The following is a 14,849-nucleotide window of genomic DNA, read 5'->3' as shown; positions in this document are numbered from 1 at the left end:
TCTCTCTCTCTCTCTCTCTCTTTCTTTCTCGACTGTATTATCATTGGCGCACTTTTCGACTATGAAGCGCGCTATTGGACGCTCCGGGGAACAACGACCGGTAACAAATCATCCCCTTATGGTCGATGACCAAGTCCGCGTGACGGTCTTTTTTTTCGTGTCATCCCTCCCGGCTCCATCAGGGGTAAATTTGATGCGTCAAACACTTTAAGTACGCGGTCTTGTCAGGCGCTTTACGATCCCGTGTTTAGATATACGTTGGCGTGAATGGAAATTCGGCACGAGGCAAATTGAAATTTATTAGCAATTTTTCCGACTCGTCTTTAAGACCGGAATACTTCGAGTTTTCGCGTTTCTCATGCACGTTTCAGATTTTATCCAAGGGTAAAATATTGTTAGATAATTTTACACAGGTGGGTATTTATAATGCTGTCAACAGAAACGCAAACATCTTTTTTTCTATTCAAGTTTTTTTAAACGTATTTTAAATTATTTGCATAATTCTATATTCCTTATTTTAAATAAAAGAAAGAAAGAGAGAGGGATGAATAAGTAGGATTAATAAAAACCTCACTCAAAATTTGTCATCGTAAACAATGATTTATCTTACTAAGAGCGCATGAATACTTCAGACCATTTTAAAAAGAAGAAGGAAGTGGTCATTGTTGTTCAATAATCTTTTGAAACTTGTGATGGCTTACAGCGGGTGGCCCTTATACTACTGGGAGCTATCGGAATGCGGGTGTTTATTAAAGTAGTGACCTGCAGGTGCCAAAACCGAATATTCCTCTGTGGGCCCTAAACGGCATAGCGATTCAAAATTTGCACTGCGTCCACTGCGTTTGAGCAAATAATGCTTTAAACTACAATAGAAAATGCTTTCTACAGACACCTACAATTAATTGCATTATAGTTTCCAATAATTTCCCTTTTTATTCTGATTTAGCTATTTGTAAGCGCTATTTTTTCACGCGACTTTAAAATAGCATAAGATACAATAATGTACAATGTTGACATTTGCGTTATAAATGTACGTTATAAATGTACGTAGAATATAAAATATATGTTTTTATTTAAATATTTCTTTGTTTGACATTAAAAAGATTATCTTATTTATTTTGTCTATAGTAAATACCTATTCTAATCTATTTAAGAGGGAAAAGTTATGTTATATATATATTATGTATATATTATATATTATATATATTATATATACACGAAAGTAAAAATCTATTAAGAAAACTTGGAAATCCCAAGAATAATAAAGCTTTTCCGTGAGCGCAAACATGCAGCAATATTCCGTATAGGAGGGAAGATGAAGCTTTCACGTTGTGTCTCATGGGGTCATGGGTCCTTAAATAATCTTTAAATACTCAAACAAGTTGAATGCGAGCGGTCCAGCCTGCAAACAAGATTAGGACGAAATAAATCCCGTTGGCCACCAGGACGAACCTATGTCGGCATCTTCTCCAAAATTGACTTTACTCCGTTCTAGATGCCCAAATCGAGTTCTCAAATTTGTCTGAGACCTATTTGTCAAACGACCTATTTGTTACGGTTTGGTTTTATCTCCGATCCTTCTTATCTCTCTATGCATTGTTATCTTTTTCTAAAAAAAAAATATACCGAGTGTCAGAAGAGTCAAGTTTAGATGACTTTTTCGGTGATATAAAATATCACGGACAAAAATCTATATTTATAAAAATCTAGCTACTTAATCTATTTATGTATAAAATAATATTAATAAAATTAAATAATAGTGGCACAATCCTAAAAAAGAGAAAATTTTGAAGAAATAATAAAATTATATACGTTATGCTTTCCAATTATCAAAGCACATTCCGAAAAGATCTCGCTTTTTGCAACGGTACTTATATAATACTACTTATTTTTTTAATGAATTTCTGGATATCTGGACATGCATTCTTCTTGAAAAAATATATATTTAATAATCTAGTAAAATATACATATAGTCTAATAAAATGAAAATGTTTATGATGCCTATATCAACAACGTGTTCTATAATAACATTTCTGCTTCTGCGTTTTATTTTGTTTCTACTTCGGTTCGTGGATTCACTTCCACGTCGTGGAGCAAATATTTTCTTTCACGACGATTTCAGTATTAATGCGACATATTAAAGGCCGCGAAAGCGAGAAAGCGACGAGAGAGCATTAGTGCCGCCTTATTAGGCCCGCGAAAAATGGCCGAGCGTCTTTCCCTCGGCAGGTGATGGCATAATACGGCCGCGGCATCGCCACTTCCGTGGCAGCTAATTCCACATTAACTGCACTCCCTAAATCTCTGTCAACGCCGTCTCTAGGGCGGCCTCGACAAAAGCTGAGATTCGATTCCCGTACACATGCGCACCCCATACCTTCACACACCCATTCGCGCGCGCACACACGCGCGTCAGGGTACCGGAGTCGATTTCAAAACGAGTACTTACGGCTCTCTCAGGAGCACCGAAACGACACGGACTGCGGCGTCGGTAGACGGCGAGGGGAGTCAGTCGACCGTGAAACGCCAAACTAAACGGCGCTTTGGGCGCCCAAATACGAGGCTCGAATCGCCGCTCGAGTTGTATGTGTGACACCCACACAAATGCACGTGCGCACACAAAACATGGACGTGCCGCCTCTCGCAGGCTGTGTAAGTTTAGACGAGATTATGGAAAGTATATACGAGATACCAGGGGTATATTCAGAGAGCAAATGACATGGCACAATCGAGATAATTGACTCTCTTAACGGGACGCGCATAATTTCGCATTGATGATAATGCCTATTGTTATTTCTGTTTCTTAAAACGTATTGCGTGAAAGAATTGCTAAAGGAGTTGCAAACAATAAATCAAAACCTCAGAAGAGGAAGTTATTTGCACCAGGGTCGTAAATAAAGAGATTTAAGAGATTCTAACGTTTATTTGTGAAGACTCAAGCCGTACAAAGTGAATTTATAAAAATATATACAATCTATTTATACTGCACGAGATATAAATCTTTCAGGTATTTTAATTTTTAATTCGCATAATGGAGAAGGAGAAGCACACAATTTCCTGTTGCTCGTGTAATGTCGCAGACTGTAATTTCGAGGTGCCGGTATGTAGGTGCATAGATATCGCGTATTTATACCGGCGTACGTGAAGCATCACACAAAAAGGGCATAATGGAGCCTGTAGTCAGATAGGTGTACATAACGAGGCCACAGGAGGGGTAAGGCACGAGGAGGCAGGGTGGCGCGCGGAGGTTGTCGAGATATAAATGGCGGGGAGGAGAGATCAGAGAGGGTTGTTCCCCCTCATCCAGAACGCATCTGCCCCATTATGCTGCCCCGGGGCACTCCCGAGACCATTAATCCTCGCTAAACGACAGCCATTTTGTACCTAAACTGGATTGCCGACTCACTAACTGGTTTTGAGGACGCTTAATAGACTACTCGGTGCTCCTATTATGGCGATCGCGCGTCCGCGCTGTATTTCGGCGTCGTTTATTCCCCGTTAATGTGCAAATCGCGGGGAACGCTCGAAACATCCCCTCCTCCGAGGCTCGCGCGCGCGCGCGAACGTTCGTGCATTCTGCTCGTCACGGTGTTCGGTGGTTAACAAAAGTTCTGCATTTACTTAAACTCTTCACTCACTCTTCAGTTATAAATCTGTAGGATATATAGCCTAGATAAATATGTTTAACATAATAATGATATATTTAAAAGTAATTTTAATTATATTTTATATAATAGAATATTTCATATTTCATATTTAAAATATTGAGATTTTAAACACATTTTATTACTTATATAAGTCTCACCAGTAATATTAATATAATACTAATATACTCTATAATTTCTAACAATCTGAGCTTAATTATACGTAGAACTTGGAAATTATAAAAATAATTCATAATCATAATGTATGTAATAAAGTCACATATGATTCTGTTTACATGTGTACGTTATATGTATTCAACGCAGCAGGTCTCGAGACGGTTAAACCAAATCACTTGCCAGTTAAACGATTTCAGCCGCTCTGTAGTCTAATTAACGTCAACGGTTCGGCACTGCGGCGCGTCTTAATTGACTCCGCAATTCTATTTCACATCGCGTTTAAACATTTTCGCGCGTAACGCGCGTAACATAATCCGCCCAGAGCGAGAAGAATCGTCGAGAATTACGAAGGCGTCGTGGCATCAACGCGACAACCCTAGCCGTTGTCAAAAATCATTTTGCCTGCAACGGATTATGACCGAGAATTTCCTTAATCAGTTATGGAAATATTTCCTTCTCTGATGGAGACCTGTGCGTATCCCGTGGGACATGCCGGGGCGTCAGAAAGTCGCTTGCTATTATCTTCGTCACAATAGGCCTGTTTTTTTTAGCTGAATTTCTTGCACGGTGTATCTTTTCTCTTTTTCTTTCCACCGCGGTGGAGAGAAAAAGAGAGAAGTTGAACCGTGCAAGAAGTCCAGTTAAGAAAAAAAGAGGCCTATTATAATCAATCGGGTTATTATAAACCTAAATATTGTGGTGTAACTTGTTGCGATTGTTTATGCTGACTGTATTTTGAAAATACTAGCTAAGGCCCAGTATTCATATATGTATAGTCGGATCTTATTTTAAGATGCTAATATCTCTGTGATTAGTTTATGACATCTTAATATTGTACTTAAGATGGTCTTAAATATAAGATCTGATTATGAATATTGGCCTAAAAGTTGGAATATGTATAGAACGTACTTACCGTAATTTATCCTATATCACTAATGTACAGTTTTACAGGTCTACAGTTTTACAGACTTCTACTAATAAAAAAATATTATATTTACATAACGAGTAGTTAAACTGGTAAACAATAAAATTTGTAAATCTGCTTGTTTAAAAAATCTCTCACTATTTTCAATTTCGTACGAAATAATAAATATTTCTAATTACATTATTATTTTTTTTTTTTCATTATTGTTTAGCAGATTTTATAGTCATAAAGTAATTTGTATAAGTTAAATCTGTTATGTATCTAAAAAAAAGTCCAGAATAGGAGAGAAATCAAAAAGAGAATCGCTTTTAATTAACTGAATATTAATTGATTACGTAAGTCTTAGCCATCTCAAATCATTACAGTTTTAATTACATTTATATGTAAATCTTTGCATCGATTTCTTGTCGAGTTGTGCGAAAGGCTTTCGTTGCTTTAATGCCTTGCTAATCTTGGTCTTTAATAAAATGTTTGTTTTTAACACGTTAACGCGATAGGCTCGAATGAGAGCGTCATAAAGTAGGAGACAACGGTGCGTACGTTGCTCAAAGCTTCCTCAGTCCTGTTTGCGACTGGCGAACGGCAAAAACCCCGTGCTTGACGGCTCAATCCTCTCTTTCTGCTTGCTCCCGCCTTCGGGGTATATCTCTTTCCTCGCGAGAAGAGCGCGCGCGTGTTTGCTTGACTTACTGCAGGAGCTTCCCCACCCTCGTCGTATCGATACCCTCCCTTCTTTTAAATCGGAGATTCAATATGCCCGATCTGCTAACACTCCATTATCCATCTCTTCTATCAGTGAAACATCCTGCGGTTATTCTTGTATAAAGAGCGCAAATATTTGTGTTTTTTTAAATACTTATTCGTGTAATTATTCTTGCAGCGATATGTGTCTCTCGATAACATATACTTAAGGAAAATACTGCTTTTGTGAAATTATTGAAAGCTAAAACATTAAAAAAATATTGTACTTATTATAGATACTAATATTAAAAAATTTAACAGTTAAAATTTTTTAAAAGAATAATAGTTTATTTCATAAGATAATCTAAAGAGGACAATATCAGTTGAAATAAGATAGTTATTTCAGCAACATTTTCATAATTTATTTGCATCACTCTGAAAATAAATATATCTCTGAAAATAAATATGCTTTGTGAAAAGTTTTTTTTTCAAGTACATCGTATTCCCAACATTTATTTACAAGCATAAAGAGCGCAAATGGTCAACCGAAAACCAGATTGTCAGACCAAGGTTCCAGTCACGTGTTCCAGCACGCATGTCGTGATTCCGTTAATAATTAAATATGATCAACGTCGAGAGCGTGCATTTATATCGCCCACGGTATAAATCCTAGATCAGCCATCGCTTGCTCTCGCGAGAGCGGAACGAGGTGCCGCGCGGTTTGTGAACGCGAGAGGGATGCTTGCCCTCCCAGCCGTGCGCCCGTGCACACAGCCACGTGCATCCGTATTGCCAATCAATTCGCGCATTGCGCGCCCGGGAATTAGACAATTAGGAGTCGTCACGTTCCGCTCGGTCCCACCGCGTCCCACCACCACCATCACCACCACCGCCGCCGCCACGTTCCATCGACCATCCGCGTTCTCCACCACCTTGAAGCATTCTCCGGCATCGCGGCATCGGGCGATGCAGCCAGCTCCATCTGGCGGTCCTGGAAAACCGGAAGAAGGGGGTTTCCCCTACGGGGTTTCGATCCACCTCGTTGTCCGCTATTGGTCCACGTCCGACCACGAAGAACGCCCATTCTCGAAACGCCCGAGATGTGCGTCGGCTCGCGCGTATTGGTCGAGCCCAGGCCACGGTACCGGTTTTGCTAGCGCTGCGGGGGCGGCGCGCACCCGGCGGTGGCACCGCGACGCCGAGAACGAGGAAAGAGAGACAGAGAGAAAGAGAAAGATGCAGTGAGAGAAAGAGAAAGAGGGAGAATGGAGAGCCCCCCGGCAGGGCTCTCCGCCGCGAGTGCAGCCGAGCTGGTAATCAGTGCCGTTTCCGCGGCAGTGGCGGTCACCACGCGGCAGATTACACAGATTACAACCGATTACATTTGTACTCCATCGCTGACGGTCGTTTCTTTTCTTGGGACGACCACTGCACTCCCACCTTGTGTCCTCACCGTCGCGCGACTCGAGCTGGAGTACGCGCTCGACCGTCTTGGTAAATCGTCTAGGTCGCGTGAGGCCGCGTCGTCGGTGCACAAAGAAACCAAGTGCCTCAGTCGAAATCCAGGAGCGTTGGAGGAGATCGCCCGCGCTCAATTCCTTGGCGTTGATGGCACGACGGATTTTGTTGACATTGGAAATCAGCACTTTTCCGAGCTATGCTCCCGAAGATCCTGTATATTACGAACATCAACGTTTATAATCTAACGGTGGAATAGACAAAACATCAAAGTGTATCATGTCATGAAGAAGGCTCTGAGTTTAGAACGAGAGAAACGCGATGCTGGAGAATCTTTTAGAATATTAAACACGCGACACACGACGGATTAGAATAATCGTTCGCAATTATCCGAAACGTAAGATGACAGCGGAAGCTGTTAACGTAAGATTCATTCATAACACGTCATCTCTCGCAAAGAGAGTATTATACAGCGTAGATTCCATTCTGCACGCTTCATTCAAATGTTTTTATACAGATCCGTTAAACGCTGTCTGAGAGAAAGGACTATAAAGTACCGCGAAAAGAAGATTGCCGTATGATAATATCGGGGTCGGCGAGAATGCAAAAAGTATAAAAGTTAAGAGGTGAGAAGAGTTGAGTCATCATGTTGATACCTTAAGAACACTCTTCTGACTCTAATGGGGGAATCCGCTCGTGTCGGCTGGGTCATTCCGCGGCGATGCGGCGGATTCCAAGAATAACGGAGCGTAAAACTTATTGAGACGGCGGGTCGCGCCTTGGAGAGTCTCCTCGACGTTAGCGGGTTTCGTCTACGAATCACGATGTGACCGATCGTCACCTGAAAGTGCTCTGCGGCTCGATCACGTCAACATATGACGTCTATCGTTCTTTAACGGACGTCCGTGAGAAGCTAATGCGACGACTATCAGCTGACACTTTAAGGTGCGACGCTACTTATTCGGAGTTTCGTTCAAATCGTAGTGTAAAGGACATTGGGTACACGATCCAACATGGAACCAAGAAAGCGACCGAACGATCTTTCTATTCGTATCTTCGGATGACTGTCGAGTGTAATTTGATAGATTGATAAGAATCGCTGGTTGCATTTCGAGACTTGTGAGACGCGAGAATCCGAGAGGCCGACACATTGGCAATCGGCATGAGCAACGGCGAAGGTGTGGTGACGGGCCCGGGTTCCGGTAACGATCATCTGTGCGAGGACGTCGACATGGCCACTCCGACATCAGCGTCTTCGAATCTGAAGCCGCGAAGCGGCAAGATCAGCTTCAGCGTCGACGCCCTGCTGAGCGGCACGAAGAAGAGTGCCATCACCGGCGGCACCTTTGCGGCCAGGCGAGACAACGATGACAGGATGGACGCCGAAAAGAATATCGAGATGGAGGCGAGATATCGAGAGCTTCTGATGGAGCAGCAGAGACTACAGAGCAGAGAACTACTCGCCAGGTTGAGTCCCCACGGTCTCGCCGGCTTCGGAAATCATCACCATCATCATCACCCGAACAGACTCGAGCAAGATCACCCGCCCGCACGACAGGAGATGCTCACAGTGAAGGATTTCTCCAGGACGAGCCACGACAAGTCGTCCTCGCCCATCAGAATAGACCAGGAGAACCCGAGAGACCGACTGACCAATTCGCCGAGTGGAATCGGCGAGACGATGCTCCAACGAGAACAGGAGCGTATTCAGGAGGAGGACGAGAGGATCGACAGGATCACCAATCCGAGATCCGTGTCGCCCGCGAGCAGACGAGAGATCCTCGACGATCGTAGCGATTCCGAAGCGAATCGCTCGCTGGAAGGAGACCGTACGACGGATCATCTGGATCTCGAGGACAATGAGATAAGAAGCGTCGGTCATTCTGAGGATCTAAACGTGATGGACTCGGACTGCGAGCTGGAGAGGGACCTGGAAACGAGCCAGGAGAAGGAGGAGAAGTCCAGCCCGGTAGTGCCTCAGCCGATTCATCCCGGAGTGCAAAGGCCCTCGCAGGGCCCGCCGTATCTCGCCGGAGCACCCGGCGCTCCCGGCTGGAACCCCGCGGGATTTCCGCATTCTCTGGCGGGGTTCGCGTGGCTGCCCCCACCTCCGCATCCGCACAATCCTCATGGACATCTTTACACGCCGCACGGTGGGCCCACCAGCCCGAACGGTAAGACTAACACAAAGCATCGTGCTTAAGATCGATTAGCATATTTTAGAATGTGTAAAATGTCATGTGTACTAATAAATAAACATAAACTTTATATTTTTATGTTAATATATTCATATTTTATTATTCGTATCACTGAAGATTATGTTAAATAAAACTCGTAGAAGATGTGGATGATGCATTGAATCAAAATTATTATTCTCAACATAATGTCGTAATTGTAATATTGTAATAATTATCCGCGGAAGAATATTCTCTGAAATATATATATAAAGTAACGTTTGAAAACTTTAAAAAGAACCTTCCGCGTAGACGAGGGTAGTTTCGTTGTGTTTGCCTTTTACCTTGTGATCTTACCAGATACAATGTCGGCAATCAGATGGAAAACGCAAACTCTCTTAATGCAACCGTTAATACATGACACGCAGACTCATAATGCTCTGCATTAGTGCCGTGGATCACGCGAGTAGGCGGGCATTATCGGTCTTACGTGCCAAAGAATTCGCTCTCGTACTCCGGTTTACCTTCATCGCAATTGAAGCTTAAAGCTAAGGCCTTAAAACTACCATCACGATCGACACGATATCTCTTGCCCTGACGATTTCTTCTCGAGCGGAAAGATTTAACGGGCATAACGAGACTAATGATATACCTTAAATGTGATGCAAATTCAAGAGATAAATATTTATATTTCGACGAACACATATCATGTTTAAATTTATCGCAGCCATTAACTAAAGACATGAATGTTCGTGCCAATATCAATTCAGTCCGCAATTTGATTAAATCATTGATTTAAAAGATTTGTTGCATTCTTATTCAGTATATAATTCTATATTCTATAAAATCTGATTCTGTAATCGTATGACCTTTAGGATAAGACTTGTACACGTATCGTGCTATTAATTTAAATAAATGGTAGAATTCACGATAGCTATATGTATACAGTTTTAAATTATCATGCGTTTCTATATAGACCAATAAATAATGCAATACATTTTTTTTAGTGGGAATACCGGAAGTATTTTATTTCCGTTTTATTTACATTAAATTAATTCATAGCCTTTGCAATTAATAGAACGCTATTGTAGTTATGAATTGATTAGTTAAGAAATTCTTGCGTTTCTTGCCATACGGCATACAAAATTCATTTCGTCTTACATTGATATTGCTACTTTTATCACATACAATATTGTCAAATGCTTTTTAATGCCGTTCAGCAGTATCTGTAAACGTCGAATTATTATGGGCGTACATTAGCCGTTAGTTCCAAGAACTGTAAGAGTTAGCATCGTTCACTTATCGAGTGCACTTTACTTACGCGTGCAACCGGGTAAAACCGCAATTTTCCTTCTACTCGTCGCGCTGTCGACTTCCGGACAGGATTGCAACTCGACTGTTTCGCAGATTCTTTCCCGAGTCTATTCCACAAACGTCAATGCGGAACTCGAGTCCGTGTTACGGCTCGCGATCGGTTCCCTGAAACGTGCACGATCGGCGCGTCGGGCTCGATCGTCGTATATCTAGGCTATTAGGACGCACGATCGGCGCTTACAAAGCGACGACGGGAAGTGTTTTCCATCGCCTCTGGTGTGATGGGAGCAGGAGTGACCACAGAGTAACGCGAGCGAAAAATCGCGCTCGACGAGATAAAACTCGACGTAATTGCCTAATGAGGAAGGAGAAACCGCGATTCTCGAGACAGGTACAAAAGTGATCAGCCGTACGGAGATACAGATCTTGTTTCATGACCGGTGGCGGATATATGGATTGTAATTGGCTAATAAATCGAGAAGGAAAGCCGTGGCGGCTCCACGTCGCGATAATTAGACGCCGCTACTGCTTGAGAATACTTCGCTGATAAATAATTTACGATGACTTAAACGAGAGAATTAGTTGCGATTTATTAATTACCGACTGGGAGCTCGCTCTCTCTTATCTCGCGCGATTAGCGGTTACCTGAAGAAATTCGATTGCTGTAAACAAGATACGAATTGGAATGATATATACGTTCTTTTTTGTGACTGAGTTATATTTATTTCACGTAAAACACGACAAAATGCTCAAATCAATCGAGAATATGTTTTGCGATCGGAATGCGACATCGATTGACAATGACAATGCACGGTGGTTCATTATTAGTTTCTTCCACAATCGTAGTCATTACCATTTGTTTAAGCTAGTGGAAGAATTCATCTAATGGAGAAAGACATTGAAGTGTAAAGACTCGTGTTGCCGTGTGAGTGAAGGACTTGGCGAACATTACTACATTGAGTCCATTCCTAATGGACAATTAAAGTAATACCTCATTAAGGTGTAACCGACACCTCTCGCGCAATGGGCTAATCGTACATCGTGGCTCTCTTCGGCGAGTACTCCGCCTCAAGTGCTCGAGTAGTCGCTCGGCTGCAAAGGACGAGGAGGACGAGAGTGCTCCTCGTACCTGGTCTCACTATTCGCGCGTCAACTTTTATGCTCGCCAGGAATTCCGTAATGGTTTTAGAGATTTCTTTCTTGGAAACGGCGCGTGCGTTCCTCGTTACGCGCGGATATAATTTCGCTCGCAGGAACTTCGAAATTCGCGACGTTATTTACTGCTAGGACATTTAACGAGAACGGCAAAGGGGTCATCTTCAAAGAATGAATCATGATTATTTTAATATCTTCGAAAAATTGCGATAAATTCTTACAATCGTGGATAATAAAAAATCCGCAAAGTTTTTCCATAATTGCGCGAACAATAAAATAAATCTTGCGATCGAGTGATAAAAGAAAATTATTAAAGAACCTTGGAGAAATTTTTCAGCAATGTTCCTTATTTTCCAAATACATAATTAAACAATTGATATAATTGAACAATTAATGTAATATATGGAGCGAAATCGGAAAAGGGAGAATATTAAGAAAACACGCAAGCATAAAACTGATATAAACGTACAAGAGCTAGTTATGTGCGTCACCTTATCTTTTAAAGTAACATAATTGAAAGCAACACTTATATTACTTATAACACTCGATATAAAGCGGCATGAATGGTAACCGGAGAACGAGAGAATATTGGAAAGACACGCGATCCCGCAACTAATGGGAACGCATAAAAGCCGGCTGCATAGACCCCTGTATCTCTCAAAGTGGCATAATTGAATGAAATGCATTTACGTCATTTGTGTCAACCGTAATAAAATCCGGCTCAAAATATAACGCTCGATGTAAAACTGTATTGACAGCAAATCGCGAGGGGACAACAGGAAGATACAATAGCGAAATTGATGAGAACGCGTAAGAGCGACTATTTCGCGCGCTTATTTTCCATATCGTGTTTTTCATATTTGTTTACGCTGCCTATATAGAAAACGAAAAGTGGGAAAAGGGGATGTGATGATCGGCCTGCGTGCCATCCGGGCGAATCGCGCGATCAGTTCGACATGATAGAGTCATATATAACTCACGACATCCATAATGCATTCAAGAGGCGCCCGGTAAAAACTGCTCTTGTTAAAGTGGCCTGTTAAGTTTGGTGTAGCGCATTCAGCTTCCTGTGCGACGTCGCTCGGCGAAACTTTTTGCGAACGATAACGACAAACCATTCGCCCCTCGGCCCGCCCCGCGCTCCTCTTATACGATTTGTCTTCCTCGTTTTCTTTCCGCTATTGGTGCGCGACACCAATTATACCGGCACTTAGAACGAATGCCGGAGCAGCTCGGTATGCGCCGTTATTGCAATCGCGCATTATCGCAGTCGCGACATTGTTGCTTTTGCCCCGGGATGATTGTTCACTCACAGGAAAACTCGGTTAATTATCACGTCTTTTGTTAGTCCTCGGTACTTTCAATAAGAAGCTCCGAATGATGCGAGAGAAGAGAAGAAAAGTCAACATTTACTCATTATGTACAATTAATCGCGCGTCAATATGTAATCGTATTTATTTCACACAGAGAAATTTGAAACTAACTGTAACAATTTTTGTCGCAGATGAGCATTTCTATAATGTACAATAAAAGTGATATTTTGGGAGAAGTAGTGTAAATTTTAAAAATATTGTACTAAATTAAATTAAACGATTTGTATTCTACTTAAAAGTCATGTCTTTATAAGTAGTAATCTTTAAAATTGAATAATTGAGCTTTATAAGACATTCTTTAATGATTTTCGTAACAAAATACACTGTTAAATTCGTAATACTCAATTTAAGTCATTTTTTTACCATTATTCAATATTCCTATAAGTCGCCACTGTTCCTACTCAACATGTCGTTAATTTAAGTAAAACAATGTTAATTTAACTAAACCAATGAAGTTAAAATAATAAATTTGGACACACATGGTAGTTAAAAATGACAAAATATTTGATATTATTTAACTCAAGGTATTGGTTTAAATTTCATCCTTTAATATTTAACAGTGTAAATACGTCGCTCTCCGAACGGAATACCTCCACAAAATATCATATCTTCTGGTCACAAAAGTCGTTTCTGAAAAATTAGACAGTGAAAAGCTTATTAGCCCATTTCCATTAACTGTTCACAACTGACAGTTATGCCAGGAGGGGGGGGGGAAGGGATGCAATACGCCGGGGCTCGTATACAACCGATAATCCCGGGGCCCGTCGCTGGGCGGCGGCTTACGAAAATTATGAATACGGACGTCATTTATAACGCTCGAACGCCGCTGCCCGCACGCATTTATCTGGATTGCGCGCGCAGGAATGAATTAACGACGCCCGCCCCGCGTCCAATGATGTTCTACAAAATATTTCGGACGATTCATCATTCCATGGACGTAATTACCCGCCTCGGTCGTTCCAGCGGTCCGACGCGACGCCCGTCTGCCCGGCTAACGCGTCTCTTCTCAGCATCCCCGAAAATTCAGTATCCGTTGATGAAAGTAGTGCAGCGGTTGCGTAACGATTGCAATTGCTTTCTGAGATTTCGCATCTCATAAAAATGTTTGCGTGAATTGTATGCCCGCGCACGTAACATCAAAGATCTGATTTTATTATATTAATCTTAGAATAAATTTCAAGCTTTACGTTATATTAGTTTAACGCAATATGTATTATATCATTATAATTCAATATAATTAAATATTAAAATTTTAATTTAAAACTCGTAATTTTAATACATGCAGTAATTTCAGCGATTCTCAGCCACACACGAAGGCTCTATCTTTAATTAGGCTGAGTTGACGCCAATATATTCAGCAACGATCCGGATCAATTCTTTATCGTCGTACATTTAACCGTACATAGTCCGAAAAATTTACAGCATGGAAAGCGAACGGATTGTGTCCCTATCAGGGACGACAGCGGCCGTTACGGCGATGTAACCGTTCGCGTGCGTGTTTCAGCGATCGGGTAATTAACAGAAATTAATTAGCAGTCAAGAAGAACATATTGATCGGTTACGTGCGCGGCATGGCTAAACTTCGACGAGCGACATGAAATCGCTGTATTACCGCATGAATGGATGCGACATCGACACGTAACGACAGATTGTCTTGTGGCGCGCGCGGATTCGCGGCGTCTTTCTTACGCATCTCCTTTTGCAACCTCGAACGCGCGTATCGCGGTCACTTTACTCACGGTAGAATACCTTAGGACCGTCTTCCCTCTAGGACAAGCAAACAACATTGTAGTAACTCGAATGTTAACTGCCATTAATAATCCATTAGCTAGCGTGATGCAAATTTCTAGCACCGTTATGTTAATACGAAAACAGAATGTCACCGAAAGGCAACAATGTGCAATTAGTGGAGCGTTTGGTAAAGGATCGCGCCATGCGTTGTCACGAC

At 41.8% G+C, this 14,849-nt stretch overlaps 1 protein-coding gene across 1 annotated transcript in view; it reads left to right on the top strand.

The window, feature by feature from the left end:
* The first annotated feature begins 6,933 nt into the window (after positions 1-6,933).
* The window catches only part of LOC112463333 (muscle segmentation homeobox-like), a 13,376-nt gene continuing 5,460 nt past the window's right edge, over positions 6,934-14,849 (top strand). The window contains exon 1 of the mRNA XM_025029688.1: positions 6,934-9,059. Within this exon, the coding sequence (XP_024885456.1) occupies positions 8,048-9,059 (1,012 nt within the window). The 5' untranslated portion in view covers positions 6,934-8,047. The remainder of the gene's footprint in view (positions 9,060-14,849) is intronic.

The sequence above is a fragment of the Temnothorax curvispinosus genome, unplaced genomic scaffold (assembly GCF_003070985.1).
Source record: "Temnothorax curvispinosus isolate PA1 unplaced genomic scaffold, ASM307098v1 QBEX01013138.1, whole genome shotgun sequence".
Taxonomy (NCBI): domain Eukaryota; kingdom Metazoa; phylum Arthropoda; class Insecta; order Hymenoptera; family Formicidae; genus Temnothorax; species Temnothorax curvispinosus.
The sequence above is the reverse complement of the archived record's forward strand: the minus strand, read 5'-3'. Positions and strand labels throughout refer to the sequence as shown.